Source organism: Coregonus clupeaformis, chromosome 8, assembly GCF_020615455.1.
Source record: "Coregonus clupeaformis isolate EN_2021a chromosome 8, ASM2061545v1, whole genome shotgun sequence".
Lineage (NCBI taxonomy): Eukaryota > Metazoa > Chordata > Actinopteri > Salmoniformes > Salmonidae > Coregonus > Coregonus clupeaformis.
Genome location: NC_059199.1, coordinates 1,843,742 through 1,864,782, shown reverse-complemented (window position 1 = coordinate 1,864,782; position 21,041 = coordinate 1,843,742). Strand labels below are relative to the sequence as shown.

Below are 21,041 nucleotides of genomic sequence, written 5' to 3'. Positions count from 1 at the left end.
TTAAATAATGACTCATTTACATTTTGTATTGTTATCTTGTTGCTTTGGATCTGATCCTGGATCTCCAGTGTGGAGTTAGCCTATACAGTAAGCCATTAGACTATTTACTAGGTGTGTTACTGCTGTTGCATACGCTGTGGCTAGTCTCATTAGGAAGTGATGGAAAGATTCATTCTATAAATTATTTTTAAAGAAAAAATTGGAATTAGCTCCATTTTAGGAAAAGTGGCTATTTTTATGGTGATGACAGGCCAATTTAAGCCCAGTCAAGCAACAGTAGACTAAATATTTTAGTGATCTTTTTACAGTTGGGATTTATGGATTCTCTGTTACTTCTTGAGGAAGGTTTATCTGTGTGAACGACATTCATTTCACTCACAAGCCAAACCCCTCAGTCATAAAAACATTCCCCACAACAACATAGCCGTAAATCCTGGGGTAGTTTTGGAGTGTGATGTTCACCGCTTAGGGAACCGCTCGGTGCCAATGACCCTCAGTCTGACCACATGGGTTCTCTGTGCGTTCCAATCGCCTGAGCGGCCCAGCCAGAGAGTGAGACCTTCTCCAGCTGGAGAAACTTAAGACTCCCTCCTCCACAACACACACACAATACTGTAGCCTACAAGTACAACTGTGTTGGGATGAACAGTGAATCGGTGTAGGGAGTTAGGTAAATGTTGAACTTTCAACTGCATTGAGGGAAAGTTGTCTTAAATACCACATTATTAAATAAATACAATTAAATAAAAGACCCCTTTCTTCCATTTTGAGAAAACAACAAACTGAAACTAACTTGGTTGCTTGCTACCCACCAAACAGCAATGATAGAAAAAGTATAGATGTTGATGCGGTTTGACAGTTTATGCCCCTATGAACAAGAGACATGTCTAAAACATTTTTGTGTGTCAGCCCCATGGCGACACAATGAATAACACATGAAGGTGAAAGTCGTTTGCTATCTTTCTTCGAGAGAGAGAGAGAATATGGCCACTTCTTCCTGACCTACATTCAGGCCTCGGCGCACATTTTTTGTCTCTCTCTTCCTTTAAAAATGTTTTATATAATTCCCTCTCTTTCTTCTCGGATGCAGATACTGAGTCTCTGGCCAGACATGTCACACACACCCACCCACCCAAGGGGGCTTGGCAATGGCTCATTTGTTGCTATTGTTGCTATTGTTGTGGTTGGCGTGGTGATGCATTATTTTAAGCCAGGCTCGTATGATTTGTTTGTTTACACACCGCCGGGGCATCGACTCTGTCGAGGGAGCAGGAATCAATCTTCGTTGTGCCGGTCAGAGGGCCGGGAGGGGATGGGGTCAATGGGTCTCTAAGCGAGAGAGCAAAAACAGTAGGGTGGGGGCTGTGTGTCACTTCCTGGACACGTCACGCTCTTTGCCAGGGTGCAGGGTGGGGCAGCGGGTCGATGGGCTGTTTGGATCTTGGCAGACCTGGCAATGCAGGCAGGGCTCTTAATTGATTGATTGCCCCCAGGTGTATGGAGGAAGTGAGGAAAAGAGGGAGGGATGGAGGAAGAGACAGATGCTGTGATGTAGGAGCTTGCTCAGGTCATTAAAGAGGTGGAGGAAGAGACAGATGCTGTGGTGTAGGAGCTTGCTCAGGTCATTAAAGAGATGGAGGAAGAGACAGATGCTGTGGTGTAGGAGCTTGCTCAGGTCATTAAAGCCCACACGTCGGTGTAGAACTGTAAACAGTCATCATTCATGAGTACTACAAGCTTTCACACATCCGCCCCCAGGTCCAATACAACGTCCATCATGTCTATAACAGTGTAATTCAGCATAACTCTCTCCCTCGGTCTTTCCAGGAAGGTCATTCTTCTGAGGGCTCCTTCACCTACAGTGAGAAGCTCACGGAGTCACACTCATTCGATTTTGTCCATTGTTGTTTCTTCATGCTCAGCTAGAGGGCATCTTCCTCAATAGACACCATTGGCTTTCAGTGTTGTTTGGTCCCATCTTGTCCCCTATGGCGCCTACAAAACTGACATTACATCAGTGTCTATAGGGCCTCTAGGGACAACTTCATCCTATTCTTCCCCTATAAGCTGAATCGTATACATCTTCGTTACTATTCAGAGACACAGCCACAGGCCTCAGCAGTGTTGTCCAGCAGGTGGTCCCTTTGAACCGGGTTAGGGATTCATCACCTTCCGACCAGGAAGAGAGTGGATAGAACAAAGCTGAGCTCTGCATGCTATCAATAACTATGGCTGGGGAAATAACAGAGGGTGGGAGGGTTCACCTAGATTGATAATAGATGTGTCCTCCATTGGAAAGTCAAGTAGATGTAATACTTGTTGTGTGTTTGCATTCATGCAGTGCTAAATGCGCAATCACAATAGAAATGTTAACACAAAAACCACTTAATGTCAAACTGTTTATTAAACAATAATACTAGAAGGGGTACCGGTGCCCCCTGTACATAGCCTCGGTATTGTTATTTTATTGTATTACTTCTTTTTATTTTATACTTTAGTTTATTTAGTAAATATTTTTTTGTTGGTTAAGGGCTTGTAAGTAAACATTTCACGGTAAGGTCTACACCTGTTGTATTCGGATTTGATTTGATTGTGATTTTAGCAAGGTTGTGATGCGGTCACAGGTACGAGGCGCTAGCCGAACCAACGATAGCTAAAGTAGAAAAGAGACCAGCACTCAGGCTGACCTACAAATCAACAGTAATTTTTAGAACACAACTGACATACAGGTAGATGTCTGTGGAGAGACTGCACCGAGAGCACTCTGCAGTAGACACATCTCCTGACCCCATGGTGATCCCTGGGTCGGCCCTCTACTGTCTCCATGTGACCTTTGAGCCACAGGGTTACGACCCCAGGGGGTACAGGAACACAGGCGGGAACACAGAGAGCAACACACAGGACACCCCCTGAACACTACCCAATAAATAATTCATGGCCCTGACATTTACAGTTTTAAGCCCATTTGTCATTCCTTGTGGCCTGTTTTTGTGAAGTAATAAAGACAATAGGATGTTTATATTTGAGATGTTATATTTGAGATGTGCAAACCACGAAAGATGTGCTCCACGAAACAAAAAGGTACTGTATCTAACCAGATTTAGGTCTGAAAAGTCCAATGTGTGGAATAAATGACAACCAAGTATGTACGAATGACTTTGTAGTTACAGGTGTTTGTGTACCATCGTACTACGGCATTAATAAAAACAAGTCAAATAAAAATAAAGCAACGGTCTAAACCGAATCGAGCGTTCAATTTGAGTTCTTCATTTTCTTGAGTGGTCTGGTGGAAGGTCGGAGGTCGTCGGCTCCATGGGCGAAGGCACACTCCTCAGCCGGCAGGGGGCATCCGTGGGGGTGGTGGGCATGGAACCAGCATGCCCGGGTCTTCAGGGCACCAGAGAGTAGGGGCTTCTGCTTAGCATCAGCCCTGGTACCTTGCAGCCCTCTGGGTCTCTGGGTCTGTACCCACCAGTTCCGGATATGGACCATACCGCCTTCCACTGGAAGGAAGAGAGGAAAGGAGAGAGAGAGAGGAGGGGGGTTTAATACAAACCTTTTTTGATTCATAATAGGTCTAGGCCAGTTGCAAGAGTTTTTTATTTTTATTTTATTATTTTTTTTGGGGGGGGGGTAGATCAGCTTAATATTGCAGATAGATTGTATCTTCCATCAATGTAATTGTCTGCATCACTTCCAATCCCCCATGTTTTTTATATATATACTCACCTTTATTACTTTTCAACCCCACCATCCTTTCCCTACTTGGGGTAAATTAGTGAACAACAATGCTTAGGCCTCTACTTCCAGCTTATACTTACTATCTACATTTTATGGACACAGTCAATTTTACAATAATTATATTTTATTTGTTTTTGCTCCTGAACTACTTCTACTCTCAACCTCTCCGATCATTTTCATGATGTCCATCCGGTTTGCTTCTATATGCCATATCTTTCTACAGTTGCAAGAGTTAAGGCAAGCTTTAAGAGAGACTGCCAAATGGCAATTCCTTCAAGCTGAGAGTGGGGAAGATTCCATCTACTTTTTCAAGCATTCTTATCTGAATATGTGGCATTCCAATAATCCCTGGATTGCTTCAGTATGATTAATGTAGGTATACCCAGTGCCAGAACCATTGACATAGAGTGCAGCAAACCTGAGAATTTTGGGAATGTTACCAGAATTGTTTTACCCTAATCCAGACATTCCTCTCAACAAAGCTTGAGCTCCAAATGGCTCTAACCAGAAATTAAATGGATATACACTACCGGTCAAAAGTTTTAGAACACCTACTCATTCAAGGGTTTTTCTTTATTTTTACTATTTTCTACATTGTAAAATAATAGTGAAGACATAAAAACTATGAAATAACACATATGGAATCATGTAGTAACCAAAAAAGTGTTAAACAAATCAAAATAGATGTTATATTTGAGATTCTTCAAATAGCCACCCTTTGCCTTGATGACAGCTTTGCACACTCTTGGCATTCTCTCAAACAGCTTCACCTGAAATGCTTTTCCAACAGTCTTGAAGGAGTTCCCACATATGCTGAGCACGTGAAGAGGGCACGACAAACCTATTCCCCCTAAGGAGACTGAAAAGATTTGGCATGGGTCCTCAGATCCTCAAAAGGTTCTACAGCTGCACCATCGAGAGCATCCTGACTGGTTGCATCACTGCCTGGTATGGCAACTGCTCGGCCTCCGACCCCAAGGCACTGCAGAGGTAGTGCGTACGGCCCAGTACATCCTGGGGCCAAACTTCCTGCCATCCAGGACCTCTATACCAGGGGGTGTCAGAGGAAGGCCCTAAGGCACCCTAGGCATGGACTGTTCTCTCTGCTACCGCACGGCAAGCAGTACCGGAGCGCCAAGTCTAGGTCCAAGAGGCTTCTAAACAGCTTCTACCCCCAAGCCATAAGACTCCTGAACATCTAATCAAATGGCTACCCGGACTATTTGCACTGCCCCCCTCTTTTACGCTGCTGCTACTCTCTGTTTATTATCTATGCATTGTCACTTTAATAACTCTACCTACATGTACATATTACCTCAATTACCTTGACTAACCGGTGCCCCCGCACATTGACTCGGTACCGGTACCCCCTGTATATAGCCTCGCTATTGTTATTTTTACTGCTGGTCTTTAATCATTTGTTACTTTTATTTCGTATTATTTTATTTTTTATTTTTTTGTGTGATTTTTGGGGGTATTTTTTCTTAAAACTGCATTGTTGGTTAAGGGCTTGTAAGTAAGCATTTCACTGTAAGGTCTACACTTGTTGTATTCGGCGCATGTAACGAATAACATTTGATTTGATTTGTTGGCTGCTTTTCCTTCACTCTGCAGTCCGACTCATCCCAAACCATCTCAATTTGGTTGAGGTCGGGGGATTGTGGAGGCCAGGTCATCTGATGCAGCACTCCATCACTCTCCTTCTTGGTAAAATAGCCCTTACACAGCCTGAAGGTGTGTTGGGTCATTGTCCTATTGAAAAACAAATGATAGTCCCACTAAGACCACACCAGATGGGTTGGCGTATCGCTGCAGAATGCTGTGGTAGCCATGCTGGTAAGTGTGCCTTGAATTCTAAATAAATCACTGATAGTGTCACCAGCAAAGCACCCCCACACCATAACACCTCCTCCTCCATGCTTTACGGTGGGAAACACACATGCAGTTGGAACACACATGCAGTTCATCAGACCAAAGGACAAATATTCACCGGTCTAATGTCCATTGCTCGTGTTCTTGGCCCAAGCAAGTCTCTTCTTATTATTGGTGTCCTTTAGTAGTGGTTTCTTTGCAGCAATTCGACCATGAAGGCCTGATTCACACAGTCTCCTCTGAACAGTTGATGTTGAGATGTGTCTGTTACTTGAACTCTGTGAAGCATTTATTTGGGCTGCAATTTCTGAGGCTGGTAACTCTAATGAACTTATCCTCTGCAGCAGAGGTAACTCTGGGCCTTCCATTCCTGTGGCGGTCCAGTTTCATCATAGCGCTTGATGTTTTTTGCGAGTGCACTTGAAGAATCTTTAAAAGTTCTTGAAATGTTCCGTATTGACTGACCTTCATGTCTTAAAGTAATGATGGATTGTCATTTATCTTTGCTTATTTGAGCTGTTCTTGCCATAATATGGACTTGGTCTATCTTCTGTATAGGAAAGAAATTCCACAAATTAACTTTTAAGAAGGCACACCTGTTAATTGAAATGCATTCCAGGTGAATACCTCATGAAGCTGGTTGAGTGAATGCCAAGAGTGTGCAAAATTGTCATCAAGGCAAAGGGTGGCTATTTGAAGAATCTCAAATATAAAATATATTTTGATTTGTTTAACACTTTATTGGTTACTACATGATTCCATGTGTGTTATTTCATAGTTTTGATGTCTTCACTATTATTCTACAATGTAGAAAATAGTAAAAATAAAGAAAAACCCTTGAATGAGTAGGTGTTCTAAAACTTTTGACCGGTAGTATATATCCATTTAATTTCTTGTAATAGCCATTTGGAGCTCAAGCTTTGTTGAGAAGAATGTCTGGATTAGGGTTAAAAAATTATTGTAACATTCCCAAAATTCTCAGGTTTTCCTGAAGTTTTGGTGGGAGGATTCTGGATTTCCTGCGTATTCCCACCCGATTCCAGGAATCTTCCAACCGGGATTCCTGAAAAACCTGGGAAAGTTATCATTTTTCAACACTAGTCTGGATGCTGAGTTTGTACTGCACGTACCTCTGAAGACCTGGTGGTTGTTCTTGAGCAGGGTCTACAGACCTCCACAGAGTCTCCTGCTCCAACAGCTCAGCTACCTTGCTCCCTGACAGACTGCCTGAAGAGCAGAGCGTGAGGAGGAGTGCATTTGGAATGAAAAAGGAGAGGAAGGTGGTTAAGGGTTCAAGAATGGAGTAGGAGGAGAAGGATGAACTGTTGAGGTTAGGAGTGACTGGAGAGCCTTTTGGGATGGCACAGGCTTGTTTCCCAAATGGCACCCTATTTCTTATATAGTGCACTACTTTTGACCAAAATGGGTCACTGGTCAAAAGTAGTGCACTACAAAGGGAATACGGAGAGATAATTAGAGCCTCAAAAAAGAACTTGTTCTCTTAGACATTTCATCTCAGGTGTCAGACAGTCAGAGCTGTGAAGTCAATTAAACTCAGTCCAACATGCTGTCATAAGAGAACATTTCGCCACCTCAGTTCCCCAGTGTCATTTCAGATACCAACGAGTTAGGAGAGAGGGAGATATTAGAATTAACCCATTCCCCCAGGCTGCCTTAGATAATGGTTATGCATGGCTAAAAACTCTTTCAGTGTTTCCACGATATTTGTAAGCCAAGATATGAATTCCCAGTGGAGTTCACTGAAGAGCAGCTAGCCAACCTTTAAGTTCCATTTCATGGACATTAAGGTATTTCTGGATTTGCTTTCCCTTCTCCATGGAGAATTCAATCTGTTTTGACCTTTGGTTCATATAAATGACAATCTCATCTTCTCTCTTTGGCATACGTGAGTGCAGTTCCACCTTAGGTTCCCCCATGTTGTTGTTGTTTTTTACATCATTATAGTTATATAGACGACAGTTGCGAGGATAGCCCATGTGTATATTATATCAGACCCAGTTGTCTGGACAGTGGGCACCCCATTGTGACTTCCCTGCTGTGGCAAAGCTTTTACCCTCTTACCAACAAATGACAGTGCAATACTTGTCAATCAATCACCAAGGGCCCTCCACTCTAGATGATCAACTTCAAAACTGTTCTGTTGATTTTGTATAAAAAGGTGTTAAACATGGCCTACTTAGCTTACATAGAGATTATTGTTACAGTACTGTACCACATTATGCAACATATTCAAGACACTCCACTTTTGTTTTGTTTGCAACTAGGGATAGTATGCCAAGGTACGTGTGAACAGTGGGCAGCTGGCAGCAGGTTGGCATTTATTGTCAGGAATCTTACCCTGGAGGCAGCGCTGCAAAGTGGTCACCAGCTGGCACAGCCACAAATTCATAAAATCTGATTTTAAACCTAACCTTAACCACACTGCTAACCCTAACCTTTATGATATAGACAATTCTGACTTTGCATCTGGCCCATTTAGCGGAAATCGCTCAGTTCTGCCTCCAGGGCAAGATTCAGGACAAACGTCAACCTGCAGGGGCCCGGGGCCTTAATATAACATCAATACAACGTTTACAGCTGCCCTTTAGAGACCATAGCCTACACTGCTAATTGAGATGAATGGGTTAACTGGGGCTATTGACAATGTGGAATTAGTCTGGACCTGGACTGGACTCCTAGACGGTTATAAATGGATTGTCCATAGATACTGTGTTTGTGTACTGCTGTGAGCACAAGGTTGATTACACGTTAGCATTTATTTACTGAATAAGAGGAAACAGAGATACTCTATTATTTTTTTTGCCTCTGTTTTAGCCTGTATACTAAAATAGTGAAAACTAAGCAGAACTGCCATCCAAAAATACAATACAAAAATGTCACAATACCTGTAAAAATGTAGGCACAAAACCTTTCATCCGACCATACAGTGTTTGATTACAATTAGTAGGCTAGTCGACTAGAAGAATGAATTACACAGTATGAGATTGTGGAAATTATTGCATCTTATGGTTCTTGTGTTCCTTTCAAACTTGCATGAGGCGATTGTTTAGCTTGTCCATTGTTTGTCACATCTATTGAGAGAGATACAGTGAAACTCAGGAGCTAGCAGCACCATAAGTGAACTGGTAGAAATACCTCAACACAAATACAGTCATGTATAAAAGATTAATCAGAATGCATTATTCATCCATTCATCTCCATCTTGGGTTACAGGTGCTCTGTCTGCTCTCTAATTCCAGTCCTGACAGAGATTATTCTGTTTTAATCAGAGTAGACTTCATCTCCTTATCCCATCTATCGTACATTGGGTGCAGGTGTGTGTGTGTGTAGGATGAGGGGAAGGGATAATCCGGAGGGGGTTGATAAAGGAGAGATGGGGGCGGTGTGTGTGTGTGTGTGATACAGGATGTAGCTGGCAGAGGATGAAACACTGACAGGGTTCAAAGCAGGGTCGCACTGAGCCACCAGGGGCCTTCCTATTCCTGAGAGAGAGAGAGATAGACATGGAGACATACAGGCTGAGGTAGGGGTTGAAGTTAAAGACATAAAGGACCTATCATGACCTTAACATTGCTGCACACACCCCATCATCCTGAATTCCACTGGGTCAACTATACACCATGTGGTGCAGTGTACATAAACCCAATGCACTCCATTATAGTAATGAACCACAGAGCAGATATGTAGTTTTTGCTCTTTATTCCTAAACCTAATATGACCTCAATTACAGCTCCTGTTTTGAAGGAGAGATTACTCTGTGATTTGATTGACAGCTGGTAGATCCTCGACTTTCCCACCAGACACACCTGTAGAGTAAGGGGTTAAATTAAAACAATGTGAGTGGCTTATGTTAACCTGTACTGTGTGTTGTTTTTATTTATTTGTAATTTAGCAGACGCTCTTATCCAGAGCAACTTACAGTAGTGAGTGCATACATTTTCATACTTTTTCCCCTTGAGAATCGAACCCACAACCCTGGCGTTGCAAGCATCATGCTCTACCAACTGAGCCACACGGGACCGTGTGTTCAAGTGTCGTTGTTAGCATTAGCATACCCGCTTTGTGGAGTGGATTCTCAGGCAGTCCTCCTCTGTGTTGAACCCACAGGCTGTGCTGATCTCAGAGATGAAGTCTGGTACTTCTGAAACTGTCTCCGCTGGTACTTCCCATAGAAGTCAAAGAAACAGCAGGGCAGGACAAAGTACCGGCAGGAGGATGACTTAACGTGGGAGGAAAGTGACAGAAATTACACATCAAAACCATCCTTTATTTCTCTGGTTGAGTCTTATTAAAAAAGAAAGCTCTTTTCAAGGAGAACCCTGGCCAAGCAGAGGTAGCAGGCATCATAGAGGTGAGCATGTACTGTAGGAACAACTGATTTAAGTACAACTGACTCAAAGTTGGGTGTAAAAGAAACGAGGACAATTTAAAGCCTATGGAGCTATGAGGCATCATGAAGTATTGTTGCAGCATTCAAACCAGAGCAAGAGACTAACTTCAAGAGCCAAGCTCAACATCGCCATCAGGTGGCCGCCGCTTCAAACATCCCTTCACACATCAACACACCTCCATTCTCCCTCTCCCCAAACCAACCCAACTCATGAAAATAATATTATTTCAAATTCAATAGATCAGCTGCCACTTGAGGCAGCTAAACCAAATTGTGTCTGCTGATGACTTGCCTGGCCGCTATAACGGGGATCCACGGCGTAAGCTCGTCGGAGTGGTTTCCAATCAGCCAGTCTGTGCCTGGAATAGAACCCCCCACACACACACACCCCCCCAAAAAGCACAGGAGACTTCTTTAGATCAGAGAGACGCATCGCCGACCGTAATTCGATTTTTGAATCATTCATTTTTAAAATTACAAATGACTTGTGACACCCCCCAGCCGCTCTCTGTCACGAAAGAACAACTCTGTTGCCAACTTTTAATATTGAAGGAGGATAACATCTTGATATTGTTATCCCAGCTCATTTAGTGTCTGGGTGGGTATAAGGAAGGGTGATCTGAAATACTGAGTCAGATGAGGTTACAAATTCAATATATGTACAGTACCAGTCAAAAGTTTGGACACACCTACTCATTCCAGTGTTTTTCTTTATTTTTACTATTTTCTACATTGCAGAATAATAGAGAAGACATCAAAACTATTAAATAACATATATGGAATCATGTAGTAACCAAAAAAGTGTTAAACAAATCAAAATATATTTTATATTTGAGATTCTTCAAAGTAGCCACCCTTTGCCTTGATGACAGCTTTGTACACTCTTGGTATTCTCTCAACCAGCTTCACCTGGAATGCTTTTCCAACAGTCTTGAAGGAGTTCCCACATATGCTGAGCACTTGTTGGCTGCTTTTCCTTCACTCTGTGGTCCAACTCATCCCAAACCATCTCAATTGGGTTGAGATTGTGGAGGCCAGGTCATCTGATGCAGCACTCCATCACTCTCCTTCTTGGTTAAATAGCTCTTACACAGTACAAATCTCAAATTTGGACTCATCAGACCAAAGGACAAATTTCCACCGGTCTAACATCCATTGCTCGTGTTTCTTGGCCCAAGCAAGTCTCTTCTTCTTCTTATTTGTGTACTTTGGTAATGGTTTCTTTGCAGCAATTCAAGCATGAAGCCCTGATTCACGCAGTCTCCTCTGAACAGTTGATGTTGAGATGTGTCTGTTACTTGAACTCTTTGATGCATTTATTTGGGCTGCAATCTGAGATGCAGTTAACTCTAATGAACTTATCCTCTGCAGCAGAGGTAACTCTGGGTCTTCCTTTCCTGTGGCGGTACTCATGAGAGCCAATTTCATCATAGCGCTTGATGGTTATTGCGACTGAACTTGAAGAAACTTTAAAAGTTCTTGACATTTTATGGAATGAAGTAATGATGGACTGTAGTTTCTCTTTGCTTATTTGGTATTTTACCAAATATGTCTATCTTCTGTTTACCCCTATCCCATCACCATGTTCTAGTCTAGACACCATCATATCCCATCACCATGTTCTAGTCTTGACACCATCATATCCCAATACCATGTTCTAGTCTTGACACCATCATATCCCATCACCATGTTCTAGCCTAGACACCATCATATCCCATCACCATGTTCTAGTCTAGACACCATCATATCCCATCACCATGTTCTAGCCTAGACACCATCGTATCCCATCACCATGTTCTAGTCTAGACACCGTCATATCCCATCACCATGTTATAGCCTAGACACCATCATATCCCATCACCATGTTCTGGTCTAGACACCATCATATCCCATCACCATGTTCTAGCCTAGACACCATCATATCCCAATACCATGTTCTAGTCTTGACACCATCATATCCCATCACCATGTTCTAGCCTAGACACCATCATATCCCATCACCATGTTCTAGTCAAGACACCATCGTATCCCATCACCATGTTCTAGCCTAGACACCATCATATCCCATCACCATGTTCTAGTCTAGACACCATTGTATCACATCACCATGTTATAGCCTAGACACCATCATATCCCATCACCATGTTCTAGCCTAGACACCATCATATCCCATCAACATGTTCAAGCCTAGACACCATCATATCACATCACCATGTTCTAGTAACGACAACATCATATCCCATCACCATGTTCTAGCCTAGACACCCATCATATTCCATCACCATGTTCTAGTCTAGACACCATCATATCCCAATACCATGTTCTAGTCTTGACACCATCATATCCCATCACCATGTTCTAGCCTAGACACCCATTATATCCCATCACCATGTTCTAGTCTAGACACCATCATATCCCAATACCATGTTCTAGTCTTGACACCATCATATCCCATCACCATGTTCTAGCCTAGACACCATCATATCCCATCACCATGTTCTAGCCTAGACACAGTCATATCCCATCACCATGTTCTAGCCTAGACACAGTCATATCCCATCACCATGTTCTAGCCTAGACACCATCATATCCCATCACCATGTTCTAGCCTAGACACAGTCATATCCCATCACCATGTTCTAGTCTAGACACCATTGTATCACATCACCATGTTATAGCCTAGACACCATCATATCCCATCACCATGTTCTAGTCTAGACACCATTGTATCACATCACCATGTTATAGCCTAGACACCATCATATCCCATCACCATGTTCTAGCCTAGACACCATCATATCCCATCAACATGTTCAAGCCTAGACACCATCATATCACATCACCATGTTCTAGTAACGACAACATCATATCCCATCACCATGTTCTAGCCTAGACACCCATCATATTCCATCACCATGTTCTAGTCTAGACACCATCATATCCCAATACCATGTTCTAGTCTTGACACCATTATATCCCATCACAATATTCTAGTCTAGACACCATCATATCCCATCACCATGTTCTAGTCTAGACATCATCATATCCCATCACCATGTTCTAGTCTAGACACAGTCATATCCCATCACCATGTTCTAGCCTAGACACCATCATATCCCATCACCATGTTCTAGTCGAGTCCCTAGCTAAACAAGCTAAACATTCGCCTCATGCAAGTTTGAAAGGAACACAAGAACCATAAGATGCAATCATTTCCACAATCTCATACTGCGTCATTCATTATTCTAGTCGACTAGCCTACTAATTGTAATCAAACACTGTATGGTCGGATGAAAGGTTTTGTGCCTACATTTTTACAGGTATTGTGACATTTTTGTATTGTATTTTTAGATGGCAGTTCTGCTTAGTATTCACTATTTTAGTATACAGGCTAAAACAGAGGCAAAAAAAATAATAGAGTATCTCTGTTTCCTCTTATTCAGTAAATAAATGCTAACGTGTAATCAACCTTGTGCTCACAGCAGTACACAAACACAGTATCTATGGACAATCCATTTATATCCGTCTAGGAGTCCAGTCCAGGTCCAGACTAATTCCACATTGTCAATAGCCCCAGTTAACCCATTCATCTCAATTAGCAGTGTAGGCTATGGTCTCTAAAGGGCAGCTGTAAACGTTGTATTGATGTTATATTAAGGCCCCGGGCCCCCGCAGGTTGACGTTTGTCCTGAATCTTGCCCTGGAGGCAGAACTGAGCGATTTCCGCTAAATGGGCCAGATGCAAAGTCAGAATTGTCTGTATCATAAAGGTTAGGGTTAGCAGTGTGGTTAAGGTTAGGTTTAAAATCAGATTTTATGAATTTGTGGCTATGCCAACTGGTGACCCCTTTTCAGAGCTGCCTCCAGGGTAAGATTCCTGACAATAAATGCCAACCTGCTGCCAGCTGCCCACTGTTCACACGTACCTTGGCATACTATCCCTAGTTGCAAACAAAACAAAAGTGGAGTGTCTTGAATATGTTGCATAATGTGGTACAGTACTGTAACAACAATCTCTATGTAAGCTAAGTAGGCCATGTTTAACACCTTTTTATACAAAATCAACAGAACAGTTTTGAAGTTGATAATCTAGAGTGGAGGGCCCTTGGTGATTGATTGACAAGTATTGCACTGTCAATGCAAATATCACGGTACAGCTATATGGACACTCAATCATTACGCTATTTTTTATTGGTAAATTTACAAACATATATAATGATAAATAGACTTGAAACTTGTATCTCATTATGGTGTATGGTGAAATAAGTATAGCCAGTTATAATTGTAATGGCTTAGCTGATAATAACAAAAGAAGAACAATATTTACATGGCTCAAAGAGAAGGAATATAATATCTATTGTATACAGGAAACTCATTCATCAATTCGAGATGAAGTAGCGTGGAAAAAAGAATGGGGGGGGGGAAATATACTTCTCCCATGGGCAAAGAAATTAAAAAGGGGTGATGATAATAAATTAATAGTAATTTCGATCCGAATGTGCAAATTGTCCAAATAGATACGCAAGGTAGATGGATTATTTTAAATATGGTATTGGACAATAAACAGATATGGCTCATTAACCTTTACGGACCAAATAATGATGATCCACAATTCTTTGACAATATATATAATAAATTATCAAGCCTGCAAGCAACTCAAGACAATATTATTATGGTGGGGGATTATAATACTGTTTTAAATAGCTCAATGGACCGAAAAGGAAATCACACCACAAACAATCACCCACATGCTCTTAAGGAAATTGTGAATGTCATGGATACATTAGAACTAGTAGATATATGGAGGCTTAAATATGCTGATCTAGTGAGATATACATGGCGGAGACTGAATCAAGCTAGTCGTCTTGACTTCTTTCTTATCTCATTCTCGTTGGCACCAAAAGTAAAAAAAAGTGTTGATAGGGGACAGAATGCGGTCGGACCATCATATAATAGGCATATACATTACTCTGACTGAATTTCCACGTGGGCGAGGATATTGGAAATTTAATCAAAGCCTATTAGATGATAATTTATTTATAATTAGAACAAAGGAATTTATAACTGACTTTTTCCAACATAACTTAGGTACAGCGAATCCCCTTATTGTATGGGACACCTTTAAATGTGCCTTTAGAGGCCATGCAATTCAGTACTCATCTCGAAAACAAAAGCAATTTAGGTCAAAAGAGTTTATACTAAGAAAGGAAATAGAAAGTCTAACAGAACAGATAGATGGCAATAAAAACTGTAACAGAGGCTCAGAATAAATTAGAGGAAAAACAAAAAGAAATGGAAAAACTTATTCAAGAAAGATCAAGTGTAATATATTATAAAAATAAAGCAAACTGGATGGAATATGGGGAAAAATGCACAAAATTATTTTTTAATCTTCAACATAGGAATGCTACCAAAAAGAACTTAATGAAACTGGTTACAATTGACGGAGTCACCCATAATTCACCTAATGATATTTTGAAGGAAGAAACAAAGTATTTTAAGCATATGTTTTCTTTTCAGTCGCCTCCATCTCCTCTAACTGAAGCTAATTGTAGAGATTTTTTTCCTATTGATAATGTCAAATTAACAGCCACACAGAAAGACTCATGTGAAGGTGAAATTACAGAGGAGGAACTTCTGGATGCAATTAAAGACTTTAAGTCCGGGGAAAACTCCAGGGTTGGATGGCATACCAATCGAGGTATACCAAACCTTTTTTGAAATACTAAGAGGACCGTTATTAGCATGTTTTAACCACTCCTATGTAAATGGTAGATTATCTGACACTCAAGAAGAAGGTCTGATCTCATTATTACTGAAACAGGATACAAGTGGAAAATATAAAGATCCAGTCCATTTACAAAATTGGAGGCCCCTTACACTTCAGTGTTGTGATGCAAAAATCCTAGCAAAATGTATAGCGCATAGAATTAAAAAGGTATTGTCGGATATTATTCATTCTAATCAGACAGGTTTTTTACATGGAAGATACATTGGAGACAATATAAGGCAAGTATTGGAAACAATAGAACACTATGGAAAATATGGGGAAACCAGGCCTGCTATTCATAGCAGACTTCGAAAAAGGCATTTGATAAAGTTCGACTGGAATTCATATATAAATGCCTGGAGCATTTCAATTTTGGAGAATCTCTTATAAAATGGGTCAAAATCATGTATAGTAACCCTAGGTGTAAAATAGTAAATAATGGCTATTTCTCAGAAAGTTTCAAACTGTCAAGAGGAGTGAAACAAGGTTGTCCACTATCGGCATATCTATTTATTGTGGCCATCGAGATGTTAGCTATTAAAATCAGATCCAATAATAATATCAGAGGATTAGAAATACAGGGCTTAAAAACAAAGGTGTCATTGTACGCAGATGATTCATGTTTTCTTTTAGATCCACAACTAGAATCCCTCCACAGCCTCATAGAGGATCTAGATACATTTTCTAACCTCTCTGGATTAAAACCAAATTATGACAAATGTACTATATTACGTATTGGATCACTAAAAAATACAATTTTTACATTACCATGTAGTTTACCAATAAAATGGTCTGATGGTGATGTGGATATACTCGAATACATATCCCAAAGGAAATAAATGATCTCACTTCAATACATTTTAATAGAAAGTTAGCAAAAATAGATAAGATCTTACTACCATGGAAAGGAAAATACCTGTCAATTTGTGGAAAAATCACCCTGATTAACTCTTTAGTATTATCCCAGTTTACCTATTTGCTTATGGTCTTGCCTACGCCTAGCAAACAGTTTTTTAAATTATATGAGAAAAAATATTCAATTTTATTTGGAACGGCAAGCCAGACAAAATTAAAAGAGCATATTTATATAATGAATATGAATTCGGAGGACAGAAATTATTAAATATTAAAGCATTAGACCTATCACTAAAATCTTCAGTCATCCAAAAGTTATACTTAAATCCGAACTGGTTCTCAAGCAAATTAGTAAGATTGTCTCACCCACTGTTCAAGAAAGGCCTTTTTCCCTTTATTCAGATTACAACCTCTCACTTTCAGTTATTTGAAAAGGAAATAATCTCCCAAATGTCACTATTTCTAAAACAAGCCATAGAAAGTTGGTTGCAATTTCAATTTAATCCTCCAGAAACGACAGAACAAATAATGCAACAAATATTGTGGTTAAATTCAAATATACTAATTGACAAAAAACCTTTATTTATTGACAGAATGTTTAAAAAAGGTATACTCTTCGTAAATGATATCATCGGTAGGACTGGTGGAGTTATGTCGCACATGCAGCTAATAAAAACATATGGAAATGTCTGCTCTACCCAAAATTACAACCAAATAATTGCAGCCTTACCGCAAAAGTGGAAGAGGAAAGTTGAAGGGGGAGAAAGTAAGGAACTTGTCTGTCGGCCTTGCATTAAAGAACATAATTGGTTAAGGAAAACTGTGATAAATAAAAAAGTATATCAGTTTCACTTAAGGACCAAAGGATTGACAGCAGTCCCATATAGATTGCAAAATAGTTGGGAAGAGATCTTTGACGTACCGATCCCATGGCATAGTGTTTATGAACTGACACGCAAAACGACACCGGATTCAAAAATTAGAATCTTTCAATTTAAATTATTATATAAAATTCTTGCTACCAATAGAATGTTATTTATATGGGGGATACAATCTTCCCAGCTCTGCAGATTTTGCTGTGAAGAGATAGAATCATTAGATCATTTGTTTTGGTTCTGTCCATTTGTAGCTTGTTTTTGGACACAGGTCCAGGAATGGCTAAAGGATTGCAATATTTACCTGGAACTAACCTTGCAGATAGCATTACTGGGTGATCTGAAAAGTCATAGTCAATCAATCAATAATATAATAATACTTTTAGCAAAAATGTTTATTTTTAATTCACAATCTGTAGAAGCAATGAGAATAGAAAGGTTCAGAACTTTTGTAAAACATCACAGTATGGTTGAAATATATATGGCAAATAGAAATCCTATATGGATGGTGTTAAGAGATAGATGGGAGGTATTGAATAGAGTTGAAGGATGGGACTAATAACAAATAACAACAAATAATAACAAAGATAGCTAATAATGTAAGCATACTGTGTCCATAATAAGTATATAGGTTGTATGTTGGGAGCTTTTGGGAAAGAGCACAGTTAGAAAGATATGGCATTTAGAAGCAAACCGGATGGACATCATGAAAATGATCGGAGAGGTTGAGAGTAGAAGAAGTTCAGGAGCAAAAAAATAAATAAATATGTATGTGTATATATATATATATATATATATATATATATATATATATATATATATATATATATGTGTGTATATATATATATATATATATATATAGATATAGAATTATTGTAAAATTAACTCTGTCCATAAGGTGTAGATAGTAAGTATAGACCGGAAGTAGAGGCCTGGGCGTTGTTGTTCACTAATTTACTCCAAGTAGGGAAAGGATGGTGGGGTTGAAAAGTAATAAAGGGGAATATATATATATAAAAAATAAAAAAAAACATGGGGGATTGGAAGTGATGCAGACAATTACATTGATAGAAGATACAATCTATCTGCAATATTAAGCTGATCCATCCCCCCGAAAAAAATTTAAAAAAATAAAAATAAAAAAAAATAATTTAATTTTTATTTAAATACAAAAAAAAAAAAATGTATTGCACTGTCATTTGTTGGTAAGAGGGTAAAAGCTTTGCCACAGCAGGGAAGTCACAATGGGGTGCCCACTGTCCAGACAACTGGGTCTGATATAATAGACACATGGGCTATCCTCGCAACTGTCGTCTATATAACTATAATGATGTAAAAAAAAACAAAAAAAAACCATTGGGAACATAAGGTGGAACTGCACTCACGTATGCCAAAGAGAGAAGATGAGATTGTCATTTATATGAACCAAAGGTCAAAACAGATTGAATTCTCCATGGAGAAGGGAAAGCAAATCCAGAAATACCTTAATCTCCATGAAATGGAACTTAAAGGTTGGCTAGCTGCTCTGCTGTGAACTCCACTGGGAATTCCTATCTTGGCTTACAATAATTGTGCAAACACTGAAAGAGTTTTTGGCTATGCATACCGATTATCTAAGGCAGCCTGGGGGAATGGGTTAATTCTAATATCTCCCTCTCTCCTAACTCGTTGGTATCTGAAATGACGCTGGGGAACTGAGGTGGCGAAATGTTCTCTTATGACAGCATGTTGGACTGAGTTTAATTGACTTCACAGCTCTGACTGTCTGACATCTGAGATGAAATGTCTAAGAGAACAAGTTCTTTTTTGAGGCTCTAATTTAGCACAATAATAATAATAATAATATGCCATTTAGCAGACGCTTTTATCCTAAGCGACTTACAGTCATGCGTGCATAATTATAATTTTTTGTATGGGTGGTCCCGGGGATCGAACCCACTACCTTGGCGTTACATGCGCCGTGCTCTACCAGCTGAACTACAGAGGACCACAACTCCCTAATCTCTCAGGATGCGTCCCAAATGGCACCGTATTCCCTTTGTAGTGCACTACATTTGACCAGGGACCCATTTTGGCTTTGGTCAAAAGCAGTGCACTATGTAGGAAATAGGGTGTTGTATTGATGTTATATTAAGGCCCTAGGCCCTAATTGAAATCAAGGCTGGTCCGAACCGGACCAAAAAATGACATCTGTAGATGTTGAAATCAAGGCTAGGGCGGACTGACCAAATTTGAACTACTTTTCAACGTCCATGGACGTCCGGTGTCGGTTGGTGCTCAGTGGGTGAGGATGTTGGTTACAGTAAAGGGAAAGAGAGCAGCGTGTCTTCAGATGAAACATTCAAGGCATGCAGCAGGGGAAATGTAAAGCACAGCAGAGCACAGTGCCTAGCAACAGAACCCTGCAACCCCACGTGCAATTCCATGTGTATCTATGGGGGTTTGGACTTAGGCTTTATGGGACTGTCATATTATTTCATTTGAAAAGGTGAACGAAATAGTTAATATATTACCGTTATAATACCTACTGTACATATCATCTGAATTAATCTGGTATTCACAAATATTTCAAATAGTGCAATAGTTTTGGTTTCTTTGAAATAAAAAAAGGGAATTCAAAATATCCTCAAAGCCCTCAAAATGAAGTTGATCTAGGGGTCTATTACAGGTACTATGAGGCTCACGCAGGATATACCCCCTCTAAAGTAACTAGCACTAGCTGATCGAAGCTGAATAAAACCACTGACCTAAAACAGTGTTTCATATAGCCCTTCCTCACCTCTAGATGTGTTTGGGGGCCGTACATATTCCAGATCTTCCGTTTCCTCACATCGATGCCCTTTCCAGGGTGCTGAAACACAAGCAGGTATGACGATCAGTCCCTAATCACTTCATCAGCGGGCAGAACTGAACGTTGGGTACACTAACACACTATCCACCTACCCCGTGTAATTTCAATTACGGCTATCCAGCATTTTGATTAGACGTTAAATCACATCACTGATTGAATAGAACACTGGCATGAAATTGGCACAGATTTAGCCTGCGTCCCAAATGGCACCCTATTCCCTATACAGTGCACTATGGTCACTTCCAAGCCATCAACACCAGCATGTGAAGTTCATAGGAGCATGTCAAATAGGGTGTCAAATGGCTCGGGGGCGACAGGTAGCTTAGTGGTTAATAGTGTTGTGCCAGTAATCGAAAATTCGCTGGTTCTAATCCCCGAGCCGACTAGGTGAAAAATCTGTCGATGTGCCCTTGAGCAAGGCACTTAACCCTAATTGCTCCTGTAAGTCGCTCTGGATAAGAGCGTCTGCTAAATGACTAAAATGTAAATGAAAACTAAGAGTAAACCATTTTATTTATTACGGTATATATGCATTTTTCAACCATTTTCCATCCCAAAAAATCAGAATAAGCCAAGACTTTTATTTATTGTCAAAACGATGGAAAAGGTGTCTTCGACAACATCTACCAGAAAAAGTCTTAAAAGGTATTAGAAATACACCAACAC

The 21,041-nt window shown here is 40.3% G+C and overlaps 1 protein-coding gene across 1 annotated transcript in view; it reads right to left on the bottom strand.

Moving 5' to 3' along the window:
• Positions 1-3,252: 3,252 nt before the first annotated feature.
• Positions 3,253-21,041, bottom strand: part of LOC121571019 (probable tRNA (uracil-O(2)-)-methyltransferase) — a 44,024-nt gene continuing 26,235 nt past the window's right edge. The window contains 6 exon segments of the mRNA XM_041882248.1: positions 3,253-3,503; positions 9,389-9,440; positions 9,690-9,769; positions 9,772-9,853; positions 10,313-10,383; positions 20,279-20,375. Of these exon segments, the coding sequence (XP_041738182.1) occupies positions 3,253-3,503; positions 9,389-9,440; positions 9,690-9,769; positions 9,772-9,853; positions 10,313-10,383; positions 20,279-20,375 (633 nt within the window).